General features: G+C 47.1%; 2 protein-coding genes, 1 long non-coding RNA gene, 1 other non-coding gene and 1 pseudogene across 4 annotated transcripts; 1 reads left to right on the top strand and 4 right to left on the bottom strand.

Annotated features, from left to right (window-relative positions):
- Nucleotides 1-2123: 2123 nt before the first annotated feature.
- LOC123055893 (UPF0481 protein At3g47200-like) lies at nt 2124-3807 on the bottom strand (annotated as a pseudogene).
- Nucleotides 3808-4030: 223 nt separating this feature from the next.
- LOC123054268 (uncharacterized protein At4g15545) lies at nt 4031-6967 on the bottom strand. The gene is made up of 9 exons (XM_044478000.1): nt 6522-6967; nt 6377-6445; nt 5444-5497; nt 5260-5335; nt 5098-5166; nt 4757-4999; nt 4630-4672; nt 4473-4551; nt 4031-4369 (listed from the first exon to the last, which is right to left on the bottom strand). The coding sequence occupies exons 1-9, from the start codon at nt 6789-6791 to the stop codon at nt 4277-4279; spliced, it is 996 nt and encodes a 331-aa protein (XP_044333935.1). The 5' UTR covers nt 6792-6967; the 3' UTR covers nt 4031-4276.
- Nucleotides 6968-8233: 1266 nt separating this feature from the next.
- On the bottom strand, nt 8234-9312 carry LOC123049809 (uncharacterized). The gene is made up of 3 exons (XR_006423655.1): nt 8869-9312; nt 8455-8742; nt 8234-8373 (listed from the first exon to the last, which is right to left on the bottom strand). It is a non-coding gene; the product is annotated as an uncharacterized lncRNA (long non-coding RNA).
- Nucleotides 9313-12172: 2860 nt separating this feature from the next.
- On the top strand, nt 12173-12288 carry LOC123056245 (U5 spliceosomal RNA). The gene has a single exon (XR_006426679.1). It is a non-coding gene; the product is annotated as a U5 spliceosomal RNA (small nuclear RNA).
- Nucleotides 12289-14199: 1911 nt separating this feature from the next.
- LOC123054267 (protein unc-45 homolog A) lies at nt 14200-16884 on the bottom strand. Its single transcript, XM_044477999.1, has 4 exons — nt 16546-16884; nt 15529-15717; nt 14569-15238; nt 14200-14486 (listed from the first exon to the last, which is right to left on the bottom strand). Exons 1-3 carry the CDS (start codon nt 16717-16719, stop codon nt 14759-14761), a joined length of 843 nt encoding a protein of 280 aa, XP_044333934.1. The 5' UTR covers nt 16720-16884; the 3' UTR covers nt 14200-14486; nt 14569-14758.
- Nucleotides 16885-19243: the final 2359 nt, after the last annotated feature.

Raw genomic sequence — 19243 nt, 5'->3', positions numbered from 1 at the left:
GCTCAATGAAGTGAAAGCATTCAAACGCCACAAGTGCATTATCCGTGATTAACCTACTAGGCACAAATGCACTTTGGTTCACTGAAATGATGTCACTGAGAATTGGCATCAATCTGTTTGCAAGGCATTTTTCAATCACCTTATGTAGCACCATACACAGACTGATAGGGGGGAATTCCTTGAGAGTAGCCGGCTGATCCACCTTGGGATTAAGACAATGGCAGTGTGACTAACATTAGCCGGCATACAACCAGATGCAAAAAATGTTGCACCGCAGGCACCACTTTCTCCTTCAATAATCCCCAATTGAATTGGTAAAACTTGGCCGGGAAACCATCCATGCCTGGCACCTCGAGCGGCCCTATCTGAAACAAAGCATCGGACATCTCCTTCTCAAAGAACTCTCAACATAATTCTTCATTCATCATTGTCACTTTTTTCTCGGATAGTTGCACTATCTCTTCCGGGTTGAAACTATAGGATCACAAATGATAAGGTCCTGAAAAGGCCGGGTTGCCATGGCTTTTAGTTTCGTCAGAGATGTAACCCACGTACCATTCTCATCCTTGAGCTTGGTGATTTTATTTTTCTTAGCCTGCCACATAACTTTTTATGAAAGAACTTCGTATTGCGGTCACCCTCACGAAGCCAAGTAATACGTGAGCACTGTAGCCATAGCATTGCTTCTTTGTACAACAATTCATTCAGCTCATCATTTACCTTACGGACTTCATTCTTGTCAGCACCGCGACTAAGCAACCGGTTCAGTTCAGCGCATGATGCAAACCTAGGGTTTGATTAATTATTGATGAGCTATGAGTGCAACCACACTCCTAAACATTCAACTACAAGTAGGTTGTCAATTTGATGCATATTTTGTGGGATAGTGGCTGATTGTCCCAATTAACGTGACAACATGCATGTCCAAACGTGAGATGGAGTGGGCAATGGGTGTGATTGCATTATGAGTTCACAATTACTTACGAAAAGACATTCCTTCACGCGCAACTTACATCGAAAAGAGAAGGCACAGTCGAGCATAAAGGTGGTGCTTTTATCTTGATACATATCTAAGGGTCTAAGGCCAGACTGCAGGCTCAGCTTTGTTGGAAAGTTTAGAAAAAGGGATACGAGGTATATATATCCATTGCTGCTCGATCGAATACTAAAAGCACGCCATGATCCAGGAATTAATTAACAAAGTTGTAGATCACGTTGCTCGTCGGTCTAGTTTAATTTTTTTTTCAAATGCAATGAGCTGTGGTCATCATCAGGCATAACGTTGCTCGGTTAGTTTAGGACCTCATGTATATGCTTTGGCACATAAGCACATGGTTGTTGTTGGTAGTGCTCAATGGCAGAGCCACCTCAGTAAGCTCACCACCACCGCGGCCTCCTCGAAGGTGCCATATTCATGCGGTCATACCCCCAATCCTCCACGCCCTACAGACCGGACCTCCTCTCATGCACCCCACGTGACGGAAGCAAGCAAGAGGCGGCGACACGATCGCCGGAGGAACCGTGCCCTGCTCACCTACCATCTCCCTCCGGCTACACCCAAATTCAGATCGGTTTCAGGTTTCATCATCATAGGCCACCCAGCGACTCCCTCTCGGCCCGCTCCCACGCTAGTGTCGTGCAAAAAATAGTGAAGGCGAATGAGCTACTTTTTTGTCGTTGCGGTTCTTCTAATCCAACAAGTCGCGACGAACGGCACCTATGTCGATTTCAATCACAAACTCATACTGTTTTTTTTTTAACAAGAACATCCAGCTCCTGGTGCTTAGGGTTGGTAGAATTGACAATTTATGTTGCGAGTCGCATATGTTTTATTACATATTTCACTTTTAGTCTGACACTGGCCGCCCCTTGGTTGCTTGTCACGCTCCGCCACTGTAGTGCTAACTCCCACTCATGACGAACACTTACGAGTAAGCCGTGTACTCCTTTCATCTCATAATACTAGGCCTCCACATTTTGTGCCGTTTTGGCAAACTTCTGATTAAAATTACTCAATTTGTGTAATTTATTTGAACAACGCCACAAGTGTGTGGTAAATTTTACCAGCAACTATCATGCATCCAGTAAGTACTTACTTACTCCTAAGAGACTTACTTACTTACTTACTTACTCCTAAGAGACTTGATTGCCTCGAGCAAACCGACAAATGCGCCAACGACGGTCAGCACGGTGATGATAGTCTTCATATTCTTGTAGCCAAACCTGTACACCATGGTGCGCACCGGCCTATGGACCCTGTAGTTCTCGATGTCCAGCATGGTGCGGAGGTAGCATCTCCCGGGCCGCAGGTGCTTCTCGAGGCTGATGAAGAGGCGGAGCGCGTCCTCGTTGGTCAGCCCCGCTCCCCCCTGCAAGATGTGATTCGTGCGCAGCTCCTGCACGTCCTCCACGCGGTCCGTCACCATGCCCAGCAGGCAGAGGTACGAGCACACGGTGGACCGCTCCTCGCCGGCCTCGGAGAAGTCCGGCGTCGTGCACAGCTCCAGCGCCGCCATGTTGACGAGGAACCCGGCGTTCGCGTCGTCCAGGGACAGCGGCGCCAGGAAGAGCTCGCCGGAGAGCAGCCCCTTCCTGACGCCCATCTCCTTCAGCTCCGCCCCCGTCTTGGTGGCCGTCAGCTGGATGCCCATCTCCGCGAGCTCCACGGCGCTCACGGAGATGGACACCTTCTCGGCCTTCTCGGATAGGCCGCGGGAGGACTCGGACGAGAGCTTGGTTCCGGTTCCGACGATGTAGTACCGTAGGAGGCCGAGCAGGTGCGGCGGCGTGTAGCTGCTGTCCCAAGCAGGAGGTTTCTCGTCGAGGGCCTGCGGGCCTGCAGGGAGCCTTTCACGCGTCCGACGAGCTTCGGCAGGTCCAGGCCGGGCGCGGGCGCGAAGCTCATGAGCGTCTCGACCACCACCCACGGGAGCTGGTTCTCGAGCAGCACGACGTCGGAGAAGATGCGGTCGGAGTCGGAGCTGAAGGCGCTCCTCAGCGCCGGGTCTACTGCCATCCCCTCGTCCTCGTCGTCGCCGCCGTACGTGGACGCGTACAGCAGGTACTGCAGCAGGAAGCAGCCGTCGAAGAACATCATGGGCTTGAAGTCGTCGTCAGCGAGACCCCGCACCCTTTCCTCGTCGTAGCAGCCGCGGGCCTCGTCGGCGACGGCGCAGACCGCGGAGTACACCTCCTCGACGGAGCGGCCCGAGGCCCTGACGAAGTGCCAGGAGGCCACGTGCTTGGTGCTCTCCATCTGAAGGACGGCGTGGCTCCGGCCGTGGTGGTAGGGGCCGATGGAGACGGTCCTGGGCGCGGCGTAGCGCTCAGCGAGGTCCACCATGCTCGCCGGGAACAGGTGGATCTTCGTCTCCGTCCTGCCGAGCTTGTCCTCGAACTCCCGCGCTGCTTGCTCGAACGCTTCCACCGGACCGCTCCACTCGTACTGATGGTGATGGTCGGTGGTGCTCTCGACCATGGCCAGCTGCTGCTGCTGCTGCCGTCCGCTGGAGCTGACGGCCAGATCACCGTGGCTAGCAGCAGGAGCAGCGACTGTCATCTCCAGAGGGAGGCCAGGAACCCATGCAGTAGCTGCTGGCTCCATGGCCGCCGGCCCCCCCTTCCAGTAATCGGCCACGGCCAGCTGATACTCCCAAGGTACTTGCTGCATGTCAGCAACCTAAGGGAACTACTGGAAACTAACAAACACAAATGGCCTAACCACCAGAGAATGAAGGGAGAAGAACAGGAGTTGAGAAGCAAAGACTGCAACAGTTATCCTCCAGCGGAAGATGTCGCCCCTCTTTTATAGACCAAAAATAACAGATCTATTCATGGATCATAATAAGCGGATTGCATAATGTATAGAGGAAACCTTTCGACTTTTTCAACGTGCAATGCAACACAACCTGGAGGAACCTCTTCAACTTTTGATCCATGATTAACATAGTATTAGGCTTTTATAATGTCATGATGATGTGCACGCCTTAACGAATCTGCAGGCTGAGTGTGCAGTAGGAAAGACAGGAGGTGCTGAAAACAAGCTTCAATTTACAAGTCAATTACACAGGCCAATATATCTGACAGTCTCAACTCTCACTTGTTACAGAAAAAAAAAAACTTTCACTTGTTGAATTGCATGCATGACCATATCCATTTACATCATGTCATTCAGGATAACCGCGCCGAAACTACAATGGCCTATGCACAGATTTCTAAGGATACGATCTTGAAACCAGCTTGTTCAAAAGAAGAAATACGGCAGCCTATGACAGGTTCACGATTGGTTGCGATTAAGCATATTCTGGAAAGAAATGTATAGATCTTTGTGCTCTGTTCCAAAAATCTCCTCTGCTTTCGATAGGGTGTCCTGTAGAAATTGGTCAAGTACAAAACATCACATCACATGATTTTTGTGGATACTAATGATTTAATGAACTGAGAGGTTATAAAATACTGGTGAACCGCGCTACCTCTCGCGATTGTTTCTGCGCATTAAATTCCTTGATATTTGCCAAGAATGCTCCAAATTGCTCATAAGAAAGTCGCGTCCTGGTATGTGTGGCCACAAGTGTTATAGGGTGAACAAACTATAAATTACTGAAAAGAGTCAACAGCATAGTGACCAACCGTGCTTGTCGGAAGAATTCCTTTCCATCTATACGAGGTCGCCCTAGAAATATCAAAAGAACAAACATGTTCAGGAACTATCCCAAATGAATATAGCGACTCCCATTGATAATCCGCTGTGTGGAACCTGTAAATGAGCGGCGTTGAGGAGAGACGGGGGCTGAATACTGATGACTTGATCCATTCCATGATGAAAATGCTGATTGGTCTTCAGAACGAGATCTTGTAGGCGACGTTGGACCAGAATAGAACTTCGGAGTGGATGGACCAGTTGAATATGCTAATGGGGAACCACCAGAGGATGAAATAATTGGTGTTGAACCAGGAGTTATCCTGGGGGCTACATATGGTGTGATTGAGAACTGGTATCCTGTGAATACTTCAATAGTAAGTAACTGACGGTCGAAAAATAACATGTAATATTTGTTATGATTTAGTTGTTCAACAGTAGGAGTTAACTAATGACACCTTGGGCTGATTCAGTGATCGTGGATCTGCTTGAAGTATTTGAAGAGGTGTGGCTGCTTGAAACTTCATCTGTCAATTAAAATATGAAATATGAAATCAAGGAAAAGACACAAACTTTGGCTCAACAGAAGAAGTTTTCGAACTTTTGAGGTTGAGCAACACCTTTCCAGGAAGGACTTCGAGCGGTCCCACTATTTTCTGCATCTACATCACGATCTTCGCCTGTTTCTGACAATTGCTGTGAAGTTTTGCAGGTAACATTACTTGTCACCAATCAAGACCAGCACAACCGAAACTAGAAATATCTGAGTAAGTGGGAAAGAACATATTGATTGATAATACTCACCAATAAATTATCTTCACTCAGAGATTTCATCAACTGCTTCTTAAATGCCTCTAACTGCGAAGAACAAAAGTTCTTCAGTAATTTGTCAACTAGCAAGCAAAAAAAAATCATGTTGATGTTGATTTGGATAACTAGAGTTATGATCAAGTTAACGGTAATTAGCATTCCCTTGTAAGCTCATACCAAGCATTGAGATGAATGGAGACAAGAGTTACAAATTTGTGTAACCGACAGTAAAGCATTCATCAATCACAGATCTTGTTTTAATTCTTTTGAACCAATCACCACAAATCTGGTTTAGTAGCTTAGCCTTCTAAATTTCTTTTTTCAAAATTATCAAGCCGTCACAGGGTTCACTATGAGCACAACAAAGTCAAGTTAGTCTACCAGCCACATCACCTCATCGCTTAATGGCCCATTTTTCGTTGAAGCCCCTATACAAGTAAAACTGTACCGAATTGTTTGCAACAATGAAATTGACAGAACTAACAGGACTTGCAATCAGGATTTCGTAGTCCAGCCTAAGCTGATTGAAGCTGTCAAATTTCCATTATGCAACCTTGATAAGTCAAACAAAATCTGTAACACTAGAACTCACAGAAATTAGTGGAAGTACAGTCAGCAGTGAAAGACAAATTCCATCCAATTTGATGAAATGCGGAGTGTTCAACTCCACCTTCGCCAATGGGGAACAATCATGGGCATTGGAAGCCACATCACAACCATAAACAGGCAAATTAAACTAACATGACACGGCTTTAGTCTAGGTTTGTACTAAATAGACACTATAAGTCTAAAAATCCACACTTCTAATCAAAATTAACAGGTTCCACAAACAAATACACTCTAAGAATGAAACATGCTAGTGAGAAATCAGAGAAATCCCACCAAGATCGGAGCTAAAAGATATATACAAAAAATGGGAAATCGCACCTTTGCCAAGTTCCTCGACAGCTTCTTGGCCGTCAGGGCGAGCGTGTCCCTCTCCTTCACCAGCTTCGCCTGCAATCAAGCACGACAGGCTAAGCACAAATCTGAATTTCACGGGCGACAAACGTGTCCGGCGACAGGAGCGCACGTTCTCGTCGAGCGCGGCGAGGAGGCGGGCGTCAGAGTCGGCGAGGCGGGCGCGGAGGTCGGCGTCGCCGCGGTCGCGGTCGGCGAGGTCCCGGCGGAGGCGCGCGACGTCGGCCTCGAGACGGGAGACGCGGGACGCGATGGCCATGGAGGTGATCTTGCGCGCGACGTCCAGCTGCTCGTACGGGTCGGTGGGGATCACGGCCAGGATCTCGTCGGGCAGGTGGAAGTCCACCCCCGTGGCGGCCCCCGCGGCCTCCTGCCTCGCCATCGCTGCCTCTGCCGTCGCCGGGTGCGGACGGGCAACGCCGGCGCTCCTGGAGGAGGTGGCGGCTGCGGCGGTCGTCGCCGGCGCCGGGGAGGGACAGGACTGGAAATTTTCTAACGATGCATTCTTTCCTTCTAATTTTTTTGTAGGAGTATATTTGTTTTTGGGATGTGATGTGGATTGGCAGCTGTATACTGTTGGAGCTCCAACTCATTTTTCCATGCTGCTCTCTCTAAAATAACACGGTTTTCATCGAAAATCTGTTTGTGAGCCCGGGCTCAGCTGATCCTGAAATCCAGACCGATGACGGCGTGTGGATCCATGCGCTTACCTGTATTTCCCGTCCGTATATCATGATAATTTGTCCATGCCAGAGGCGCATTCATTGCGACGCATGGGCGTACTGTGGTCGCGGATCAGCTCGACGCTGGATGGCTCGGCTGTGTTTCTGAGCCGTGTTGTTCCTTCGTCCCACAAACGGCGTCCACGTCACACGCCATAAATGCCTACCCACCATCGCCAGTTCGCCACCCAGCTCTCATAGCCAGCCATTTCCGGAAAACAAATCAACCTTCTTCTCCCTGGTTAGCCATCCCCATCTCCGCCGCCAATAGAGTACCATTTCGGTACATAATCTCATGATTTATCATATGTATGCAAAACAGCATTTTCGGAAGGGTGATCCAACACATTATTCATATAAAAATTTGTCATGTTCAAGCGCTGCAAACAAAACGATATTTAAGCAAATTTGCTAATCGAACATAGTTCAAACAACTATAGAAATATCAGTTGCTATCAGATACATCATGAAACACGCCCCTGCAGATTGAGGTAGAAGCGTGGAGCAGTGCTCAACTGAAACACACTAGAAAATCCCCAGATTAAACAACAACACGCATTACAAACTGAAAATTCATAGATCAGTTCTCATCAACACCCAGTGGCCTCTTGCATGTATCTCGTTGATGGCCTTCTATCCCGCAGTTCTTGCATTTCCTAGGTTTCCCCGGGTTTTTTTTTTTGGCACAACCCCTGGCACGTGGTCTTTTCATGACCTTCGCGACGACAAATGCTGCAGAATCTGGTTTACTTAGACCTTCATAAGGTGCCTTCCCCCTGTTGTTTGTTGGCCTTCCGGCCCCCCTATGCTTGTTTGGAGCTCCAAGCCCTGGAGGGCATTCACACTAACAGATTGCCCACCACTATGGGACTGGTCAGCACCATCGTCTCCTTCAACAAAAGCAATCTCGACGTTTCCTTGCAGTCTTCCACCTACCGTTCCATCCAAACGGTCCTCAAATGCCGACCCATCCCTCTTCTCTGCCAATGGTGCTCCACTCACTAGCAGAGCTTCGAGACCAGCATACATGTGATCAAAAGATGCAACACTTGCATCGCCCATCCGCATGACTTCCATGGCTTTAAGGTATAGCTTTGCGCTTCTACATGTGAATGACAAGTTTGCTGAATTGTCTTTCTGGTACCGAACCAAGTGCTTCGGAAGTATATCTCTTGCGTCTTTTGTCCACCGCTCGACAATATGGTGCTTAGAGATTTCCTCTAGATGAAGTATATCCATGAGCTATGCCATACAGAAGCGTTAGCATTTCAGATTTTTCAGATTGCATGCATTTAAGATATAAAAATGTAAATGCCAGCATACCCTCAAGACATGGCTGCACAACATCCCAGTGTGCTCAAACTGGCCACACTCGCAAGTGAATACTGATTGGTCTCGTTTATGGTCACCTCGTACTCAACCCTGCTCCATTTTTCTCTTTTTGTTGCATTGTTGTGAGCTGTTATATATTTCCTGAACCTCTCCACTTCAGTGACATTGTATGCCATCCCTTCAATTAGGAGGCGGCCAAATTCCTCAAACATATTCCTAGTGTAGATTTTGCTTGTGTGCCACTCTATTGCAAAGGTTGGTTCTCCTTACGGCTCCGCCCTGCCATATTTTTATTTAGCACCATCCAAATAAGTGTATCAGGCAACCGGAACAAGTCCTATGTAAGAAATGTAGATGAAGCTTCCACAAATGTAATCAACAAGACTTTGCAAAACAAATACTTACAATCATTGTCCTCTTTTCCTCGTAGCTTTCCTCACCCTCGCGGTCAAATTGCAACCTCATGTACTGCCTACGAAAACATGCATTGGGCTAGCAAGAGGCATGTACATCTCTTCAACACATGGTTTGCACTCTCAGTGCGTTGGGTGCTCGTTATTTTTGCGCAAAACACACCCTTGAAGTACGGTTGTGCCCACTTTTTCCTGGTTTCATATATTTGGGTCATGTACGTGTGCTTCCTCAGATTACATTTATCCAACAACAAGCCCCAAGCCGCCTCAAACTCATCTTGAGTTAGCATGTGGTTCACAACCTTTTGAAATTCAGCCTGGAAGTCGCTCTTCTTCGTGTATAGCAGTCCCAGGGTTTCCTTCGCTTTCTTCAGAACATGCCACCTGCACCACCGGTGAACAGTAGCTGGATAAATCTTACCGATCGACATCTCCATAGCCCTGCATTGGTCTGCAAACAAAACAGCACTATTTAGACCCAAAAAATTTGTAGCAATTAATTATTTTTGCCTTATACAAGTGCATTTAAAAGTTAGGCAGGTAGGCTTTTAAAACTTCGGCCATTAACCTGACCTGTGAGTATTCTTTTTGGGGCACGGCCTCCCATCATCCGCGAAAACCCATTGAAAGCTTTCTTCTTGTTCATCCCGCATCAACACCCCTGCCAGAATAATGATCTGAAAATGGTTGTTAACTCCGACAATAACCCAAACGGCATGTCATAAAGGTTTATCCTGTATGTAGTGTCGAATGTGACCACATCACCAAATAACTTGTATTGCATTTTGCTGCTCCCATTAGCCCACATGAGACTTTTAACCTTGATGGACTTGTCAGTCAAAACCACATAGGTGAAGGCAGGGTCAGTAGAACGGATGTCAGCAAACAACTCCAGCGTCTTCCTTACATCATCCACAGCTTGTTCATGACTAATCTTTCCACAAATATTACTAAGAGTCCTTTTCATGAATGGCACCTTCTCAACGCAACCAAAAAAGCTACCAATTATAATATAGACTTCCCTAGGTTCACAATGTTTTCTCTCTGCTGCTTTAACAAATCCTTGGTGTAAACGTCAATGTGCTAATGAGAAGTCCAATGCACCTTCTCTCCCATGGTTCACAACCAGGGGCCTCTGGATTTGCTTTGTCGGTCAACTGGGCCGACCTCGTCGGAGATGCATCACGCCAACGGCGCAAACCTTCACCCGCTCCACCTGTGGCATTGTCTCCCACCTTCTCACCGATCCCAGGCCCAACATTTCTGGCCCCGTTCTCTAGCAGGACGAGGAGGGGAATCGGATCTGGCTATTCAAGGCTTTCATCGAACTCCTCTCTCAATGGGAACCTGAAAAAACCACGGCAATCACCAGCACAAAAGGGCAGTTCGTCAGGGCACTACTGCGTCTGTTGTAGCTTAGCTCACCAAATCCCTATAACAATTTCATATATCTGTACAGACTAACATGTCGACCGCATCAAGCAGGAACTCCATACCCGTAGCTTCCATCCCCTACTTGTCGACGGCGAAGAACTAGCGCCACCGCAAGCACCCGATGCAGTCGTCGCTATCGGCGTTTTCTCCCAAACCGGGTGGCGGCGAGGGTTTCCAGAATGAACTAGGCCAAGGGAGGGGCAGCCCTTTCTCGCCCTCACACGAGCACGTGTGGTGGCCCGCCGCCCGACAGACGGCTCAGATGTCGTGTACCGTCCTCGGCCCATTATCTGATCCATGGCCCGCCTAAAATGGTGACGTCCTGGTCCACGGCCTAGTGCGCGCTCGCGCGCCGTCCGTTCCGCAGCTACGCTTTGGCCCCACGTCTTTGGCACTATTTCGTACTGTATTCAGCTGTATGCCTGATTTACTGCCGCTCGCACCTGCCACGCCAGCTGGATTTGTTCCCATCCCGAGCCTGAAACGGACGTGCGCGATTTCAGGTGCAGCTGAGCACGGGCGCCAAATCGCCGTTCTCGGTTCTCATGTGTTGCTTTGTCTTGGCTTTCTTTTCTTTTGCCCATTTTTTTCCTATAATTTTTGTATTCACGCTACTTTCTAAAAAGGATTAATGAACTTTTTTTCTTTGTCTTTTTGGTCTTCTGTTAGTGGCATACTTCCAGTCGCACCCACAAGATAAACAAGGGTTGGTGGAAAGGCTCATACGAAAATGATAAGGTCAAGATCCCAACAAAAAACTCTTTGATTTTATAAAACTAGCATAATCTGTTGCGGTGGTTTTCCTCGTGGTAGCGAAACCTAGTCGCCACCATTAGGAGAGCCGCTCCTTCCCGCGCCATCTTCCGGCGGCTCTCCTTCGCTGGCGACCTTCTGGTCGTCGATGATGAGGGGAGACGCCGGATCCCGTCGTGTGTGGGTCATTCTTTTCCGTTTTGTTAGAGTCTGTGTCATACTGACGAGACGGCGGCAGCTCCCTGAAGATGGAATAAAGGTCTCCCCGCCTAGCCCCCGTTCCGGCGGTGCGTTTAACTTCGTTGGTCGGCGTGTGAAGGTGTATCTCCGGCAGATCCATCTTCGGTGGATTTGCTCGGATCTCGTCGATATTCGTCTACGTTCTTGTGTCTTTGGTTTGATCCTTTCGATCTACGTTATTCTTCATCGGCGACGATTGTTGTTCTGGTGCGCTGTTCCTATAGGGTCTTAGCACGATGACTTCCCGACTGTCTACTACAACAAGTTGTGCCCAACTCCGGCGATAGAGGGGCGATGATAGTGACGCGCCTTCGGCTTGCTTCAGTGCTTGTAGTCTTCGCTAGGTGGTTTATGAATCTGGATATATTTTTTATTATTTTTGGTTTTTGTTGTATTGCCAGTCTGCCATGATTCCAGTCTGCCATGATTGAAGATGAATAGATCGAAAATGTTCTCACAAAAATCCCAAGCAAAAAAAGTGTAATACTCCAGTAAATTATACTGAATGATTTGATTTATCTGATTGATGGCCATAGGTATTTGGAAAGCTCTTGCATAGCCCAAAATGCCCTTCGATTGTTGACAAGCAGTTTATGGCAAAAAGCCCCTCAAAAAAGAAGTTTATATTGGCAAAAAGAAAAGGAGGCAGCATGATTTTTCAAAGGAAAAAAGGTTTTTTGCCATGCTCTTTAGGCCCAGACCATGCCTGTGGAGCTCTCACGGGCCTGGCCCATTTGTCCCAGAGAAGCTCACAGCCGCACGGCGGGGAGAGGGCGCAGTGGAGATTAGTCCCACCTCGCCTGCCCAAGCGAGCTGCCAGCGGAGGGACGCTATATAAGGAGCACCAGGGCGGCCTGAGGAAAGCACGCAGCTGCGCGGTGAGCACAAAGCGAACTATTCTTTCGCCTTTTACTAAAGAATACCGTGTGCACGCCGCAAATAGCAGCATACGCTAATTTTTGAAGGGATCCTCCTACTGCAGGAAGGCCCCACAATTCTCAAACCCAAATTTTCACAAGCATCTCTTGTAGAATTTCCGCATCTGGATCTATGAAGAGAATTCTTCTTTCAGGCGGGCTGCTTGCAAAATAGTGCGTCTGTTTTTTACTGTTAAGTCGGTCTTGATGCTATGATTTTTACTGTTAATTCGGTCTTGATGCTACGTACTACCGTTTCAGTTTATAAGTCCTATGTGTATAACTAGGTTGCTAATTTTATCACCCTAATATAAACTATATAAAAAAAATTATATCGTTTGAAAATAGAACATCCGAAGTTTATATTGATACATTTTTTTTAATATATGACTTGTATTAAGTTGGTCAAATTGACAACGTAAGGGTACGCGCACGCCCTGTAAACTGAGAGAGAGGTAGTAGTTTTTATATAACGATCTGTTTTAGTTTGTCTTTTCCTGAACGATGCATTTAAGCAATAATCTGCCGCTGCTACGCGTAAGTCGGATGATCGACAGGATTTGTAAACCGCGTTGGCGACCGTTCGATGGAAGTTAGCCCGTCCGTCCGATGTGTGACAGCTGGAGCACGTACACCTTCCCTCAGCAACGCAATCCCATCGTCTTTCTCTTCTCTTTCTTGCATCCTCCATGGCCCACGTGCAGCTATCCACACAACGCCTCTCTCTGCAGCAAACAACGATGATATATAACCCACCGTGTCACCTGCTCCGGCGACCTCGCAGCACTGGCGTCGCCGGCGAGCGCTCCAATACAACACTGAGTGCTGCATCACAGCTCCGATCGTCGCCGGTGACCGCTGCATCGCAGCACCGGGAGCTGCCACCACTGCTCCATGGCAGCACCAAGTGCGGCAGAGCTCCAAAAGCAACATCGACGACATCCGACGAAGCTCCATTGAAGCTCCATGGCAGCACCCTGCGGCACGGCAAAGCTCCAATGCAACATTCGAAGCTCCATGGCAGCACCTCATGGCACGGCAAGTTCCAATGTAACACTGATGGGCAACCGACGAAGCTCCATGGCAGCACCGTGCGACACGGCAAAGCTCCAATGCAACACTGATGGGCACCCGACAAAGCTCCATTGCAGCACCACGTGACGCGACAAAAGCTCCAATGCGGCTTCGACGGCCCTCAGTGACACTCCATTGCAGCTACGCCGAAGCTCCATCATAAGACCGTCGTCGCGACAAGACTTGCAGCAGTTCGTGGATGAGCTGCAGCACCAGCCCCGGTCCACAGCACTGGCGGGTCGCCGGTTACAGCGCCCGTGAGTGGGTGCACTGTACCACCGGCGGCCGTCAACTGGTGCTACGTCGCAGCAACGAAGCCTCTCTGTAGCGTCGTGGGTCCTGCAGTGCAAGGCCGATGTGCTGTATTTCAGCACGGCTGCCAGATTTTTTTTCTGTCGCCGATTGGAGCAGCGCATGGCTTTGGGCTTGAGCTCATGGCGGAGAGAGCGGTAGCCAGCGAGAGGTTAGAGACGAAGATGTGGTTCTAGGGAGATAAACGGTCGCTAACGCGCGGTTGGATGGTGCGTGGGGCCAGGGAAGCGTTGTGTGTTTTACGACCAGTTGAGATGAGCGCCGCACGATCCAGCTGGATCGGACGTCGGGCGACGCGGTTGATTTCACAAAGAAATCAGTCGGTTGAGAAAGATACTTTTCCATAATCTTGATGCTAGATTTCACAGTTATGTCAGTCTTACTCTGTCTTGCTGCTCTTACATGTATCACTGCTGATGGCAAAAAAATAAAAGGTGTGGTTCTAGTCATGTCATGAAAGTTTTGGTATGTATGATTTTAGTCAAATCAAATCATAGCATTTATTCATGATACCCGGGTATCAATGTGGTAGCATGGCAGAAACTTTTCTGATTACAGTGTGAATGTGTGACTAATCAGCACATTCATCGCAGTTGAACAAAAAAGGAACCAGTATTGGTTGGATCATGAAATATTAGCATCAAATTTGCAGAGACAAATAAGCTTTTTATACATGATGAATGCGCAAAATCCATGTACAGAGACTGCTAGGCTATAAAATCTATGAAGATGAACAATGGGCTAAGAATCTAAGATTGTTAGCTTGAATCTAAAGGGGTTCCCTCCAGGATTTGCATGCTGTGCTCCATCCCACGGCTGCGCTGAAAACATGATTTTACTCCAGACTTGTTTCCTCGGCTAAGGTTCCAGATCCATAAACCTGCGTAATAATGTGAACATTAGCGAGCCAACACGTGCACCGCGGCTCAAAATCTAGTGAAATCTGAATTTGTGAGAACTACCTGAGCATGAGAGCAGCGGGTACTTATGTCTTCACCCGCCGGTGAGCTTGAGTTAAACAAACACCAATCGGCAACACTTCATCCAAGTATGTCAAGATGTAACCGAACAGATGGGACCAAAGTTAGTAGGGATGCTGTCAAACGGCTATCCACAGACCATGGAGTAAACTTATTTATTGATGAATCCCATTCACTTCACGGTACGCACACCGATGGTTCTGACTTTGAACTTATACCGTGGCAAGTCATCTTCGTCATCATCCTCGTCATCTTCACTCGAATCATCCTCAACTTTGTCCCATTTCGAGTAATCAAGCCCTGAATGGCCCTTCGGTTTTTGGATGGTCCCCCGACACTCGGGTTTCGAAGGCAGACTGGGAGACACTTGAACCTTTGGAGCTTCCGTTAAAGGTTCCTTGTAATCAAGCTCTGAATGGCCCTTTGGTTTTTGTATGGTCCCCCCACCCTCGGGTTTTGAAGGCAGATTGGGAGGCACTTCAACCTTCAGAGCTTTCATTACAGGTTTATTTTCAAGAATCACTTTTGCAGAAGGTTGATCAGACTTAACAACGACAGTCTCATTCTTTGTATTGTCTTTTGGTGGCAGATCTTCTTTGTCTTCTTCAGTATACAGGGACTCCTCTTCAGACTCTGGAATCGGGGCTAGCGACTTCAAAGTTCACAATCATGCAAGAGACAGGCAGTAAAACTTGGTCAGTCAACTCAAGAGATAGAATTGTTTGAGCATCCAAGGGCATAAAAAAGAGAGAAGTTGATACACTGATGTCAACTGCCAAAAATTTACATTCTAAACAACAAAGCCATGTTCTGTTCCTTAAATCTTGCATTCGAATTATTGAAGGGATATTTCTGTACTTATATATACTTACATCTGATGGCACTGCATTTGAAGTAAAGCTTATGCAAGAAACTAGAACAGATTCAGTTAAAGAAGCATACCAGCTGTGTCTTCAGTCGCGCATGAAGGTTCCGATATACTTCAGAGGATGGATTTATCTCAATTAACCTGTTTACATCAAATAGAGCCGACTGGTAATCTTTTAGAGTGACAAGAGTCTGGGCACGTAGCATGAGAGCTCCAGCATGCTCGGTATCCAACTCGAGGACAGATGTGCACTCTTCTGCGGCCTATAGGATTATCATAAAAGAAGAAAATTCAGTGTTGCTAACCAAGGTGATAACATAGAAAAAAGTACAATAAATGATGCCAGGAGTACTTATTCCAGAGAAATACACGACCACTGTTGTTTTCGCCGCCAACACAACATCTACTACAGTATGCTTCGTAATAGGGCACATTTTTTCTCATGCACATAGTAGATCATCAATGCAGATATACTTGACTACTCGACGAAATTTCACATTTAACATCACAATAAAATTTCTCCATAGAAACAGTCCATTCAATATCAAAACCCAGTCGGTCAGATGTATCAGTCAGGCTTCACAAAAGTGCTAGATGGTTCAGAGCCTGAGACACAGTTAAACTTTTGTAAGTCCATGGTTTAGGCATTGTTGACTAGTACATCGGAAATGCTATGTACACGTTCAGTTTTTATCTTTTGCACGTCTGCTAATTTTGGGAAAGCAACAACCAAGCAAGGTATCACTTTGCCTGGCAGCTTCACCGATTCAGTCTAGACAGTAAACTGGATTTTGATACCCCTTACAGCACTAAATTTAACAGCAGCCCAGCCAAATTTAGACACCACAACGGTAAACAGGGTACGATTCATGAGCTGTGCTAGTGCATCGTGGCCACAAAGATCATCATAAGAGGGCGATTCAAGCACCCTGAAGCCCACAAGTTCGCGGAAATCTCGAAACCCAGAGGGCTAAAGACCACACCTTCACCCTAAACGACACCCCCAGGCGCGCGCCGCACCGAAATCTACCCAGAGTCAAATCAATCCAGGACAAGTATTAATCAGCAAAGGGAAGCCGGGGGAAAGAGACCTTGTGGAAGTCGTGGAGCTTGAGGTAGCAGGCGGCGCGGTTGCTGTGCAGGGCGATGCGCTGCGCGGGGCCCCGCGCCGCCGCCAGCGCCGCCGAGTAGAGCTCGAGCGCCTCCCGGTGGCGGCCGCCCCTGTAGAGCTCGTGCGCCCTCTCCACCGCCTCCGCCCCCGCCATGGATAGCCCGGCCGCGATCTGGGGCCGAGCGAGCCGGAGCTTGATTTGGGGAGGAGAAGTCGTGAAATTTGGGGGATGTTAACGAGGGGAATCGAGAATGACCTGTTGTCGGGCGCTGGGGAGATTTGAAGGCGTTTGAATGTGCACGGATGATAGCGGGTTGTCGGGTGCTGCTGCCCGCCCGCGGCCGCGAGGAACACGGCCGAGATTGTCTCGCCCTTTACTCCTTGTGGGAATTGACTGAATTGCCCCTCCTCCGAAACATCGATCTTTCCGAGTCCTCCCCAGGTGGAGGTTGTGTTTGTAGTTGTAGCTTGTAGTAGGTGCCTAGGTGGTTGGTGAGAGAAAATAGAAAAGAATTATGGACGCGTATGATCTAGTGTTGTTTAACAAATCCGAGTGAAAGCATTTTTTTCAAGTTTTGAAAAATTAGAAGAAAAAAATGTACACATAAAAACCGGGATTGTTATGCTGACGTTCTCTGGAAGGGGGATGACAAAGGACCACATCTTGATGACAATTTTAGTTACGACGCGAGATCAAACAGTAACCGTTTTTAGAAAGAAAATACTTCTCTAAAGAAATTGTCATGCTATTCTGAAGAGAATATCATGCATATCGGAAGAAATTGTCAGTAAAGAAAAGTTGCAAATGCCATCCCTCCTAGCAAACTGTCATGAATGAAAGTTTCAAACTATTCTGAAGAAAACTTATCCTTCTTAGTTTTTGTACGAAAATATGATGCCTTGGCGGTTCCAGTTTAAAGCTTCCCCATTTGTCGAGATTTTACTTTGACTATCAGTTAGACCAATATTCAGTGAGTTCTATGACACAAAAGTTATACCGCTGAACATTTTTTAAATATGAATTCATTGGATAATTTTTGTGACACGTAACTCACATTTAAGTCATGAGTTGTACAAACATCACAAATTGAGTTACACAAGTACTACAAAACAACTGTGTAACTTGTGTTCACATTTGATTTTTCACATAATGCAAATGAACGTATATTCTCGCAACAATGATGCGGATAGGTTTCTACTTATGTGTACGATCATAATGTAATTTTTCTAAGTTTTAGAAAATGAGTTCGTATGTATTCAGGTTATGGAAATCCACACCCGGTCCCTCTGTACACTAATGTAAGACGTTTTTGTAGTTCAAGTCTCTCTTTTCCGTGCAGAGGTAGTGCTATGGAAGGGGGGCATTTCGTTATTGTTTTGGGGCATTTTCAAATACTTTGCCCTTCTACAAGGGAAGTTATTTTTAATATCAGAGAATTGACCTTATACATGTTGAATTTGCCGTTTACATCTATAATGGTGTCGAAAAGTGCTACCCAGAGAATGGGCATATGGATAGCAAAAGTCAAACTTTTAAGTTTTGAAAATTAAGAATCTTCTTTTTATCGATGTAAAGGATTGATAGAAACTTAACATCTACTATCTTTTTGTAAAGAACATGGATATAAAATGATTGGCACAAAATTACAAGATGATTTTCGCATAACAAATTATGTAACTTACAATGTAGGTTGTATGCCAAAAATAATTTCGTAAATTTTAACCACTCAGAAATGGTGGGTTTTTTGTATCAAAGTTTTGACAAGAGGGGTTTCGGCAAAAAAAAGTTCCCAGTAACTATATTGGCTGTTTTTTTTCATAAATCTTTTCTAAAATAAATAGGCAATTTGTAAGCTAAAGTTTGTAAAAGCGTTTTACGCACTCGTGTTCTAATTAGGGAACATTTGCCTTATACTATTTTTGTTTTTTTGTTTGAAGCGAGATGCTTACTTAAAAGGGGCCAAAATAGGCATATCAGTGAGGTGTTTTTCCCTCTCTGCTCTCGCGACCAAGGCGAACAGACCGGCGGCCGATCTATCCACCTCATGGGCGTTGACTATGGGACCCCTTTCCTGTGTCTGTCGCTCCGACGATGGGAGAGAGCCGAGACCCTATGGCTTCGGTCCATTAATGGTACAAGTACTGATAGCTTAGTGTTTGTCTCCAATTATCGACCACAGCGAGACGATGGTGGTGTCGTTGGCATGAAATAAAGTCTCACTATCTTGCCCTCATTCTTGTGGCGATTCTTACCGCCATGAGGCTTGTGGGGAATTGTGTGGTTCTCGCGGAGGCAGCGGCCGCTGGTGCTTCATTGTCGAGATGGTCTCTTGAGCTGCCATCCACCTCGAAGTCTTCCGGTAGGACGGAATCACGGACCTCCGACGTGGATTTTCGTCGTCTCCTCGGGAGGACGAGGTTAGGGTTTCTCATCGTGCGGACATGTCGACAAGTTCTTGTGTCAGGTGATTCGGACCGATTCAAGGGTTTGACAATAGCGCCTGCGCAGTCTCTAGGTGCACATGCACGAAACTTTTCAGGTGTTGTCAACAAGATCAAACTGGACCCGGTAGGGAGCTGCGAGAGCACTGCGTATCGGTTTGTTCTGGTGGTGACATCGTTCATTCGATTGTCTGGCCTCAATGTATTATTTTATTATATTTTGTTTTTTGCATGGT

The sequence above is a fragment of the Triticum aestivum genome, chromosome 2D, assembly GCF_018294505.1.
Source record: "Triticum aestivum cultivar Chinese Spring chromosome 2D, IWGSC CS RefSeq v2.1, whole genome shotgun sequence".
Lineage (NCBI taxonomy): Eukaryota > Viridiplantae > Streptophyta > Magnoliopsida > Poales > Poaceae > Triticum > Triticum aestivum.
This window is presented reverse-complemented; position numbering and strand designations above follow the sequence as displayed.

What these genes read in the sequence shown, in the direction of transcription:
- LOC123054267 (XM_044477999.1), bottom strand. Translation starts at nt 16,719, where the DNA reads ATGGCGGGGGCGGAGGCGGTGGAGAGGGCGCACGAGCTCTACAGGGGC. An exon ending in AGCTCCACGACTTCCACAAG is followed by an intron (nt 15,718 to 16,545) that starts GTCTCTTTCCCC and finishes ATAATCCTATAG; the next exon opens with GCCGCAGAAGAGTGCACATC. An exon ending in CGCGACTGAAGACACAGCTG is followed by an intron (nt 15,239 to 15,528) that starts GTATGCTTCTTT and finishes TGAACTTTGAAG; the next exon opens with TCGCTAGCCCCGATTCCAGA.
- LOC123054268 (XM_044478000.1), bottom strand. Translation starts at nt 6,791, where the DNA reads ATGGCGAGGCAGGAGGCCGCGGGGGCCGCCACGGGGGTGGACTTCCAC. An exon ending in TCAACGCCGCTCATTTACAG is followed by an intron (nt 4,673 to 4,756) that starts GTTCCACACAGC and finishes TGATATTTCTAG; the next exon opens with GGCGACCTCGTATAGATGGA. An exon ending in CGCAGAAACAATCGCGAGAG is followed by an intron (nt 4,370 to 4,472) that starts GTAGCGCGGTTC and finishes CAATTTCTACAG; the next exon opens with GACACCCTATCGAAAGCAGA.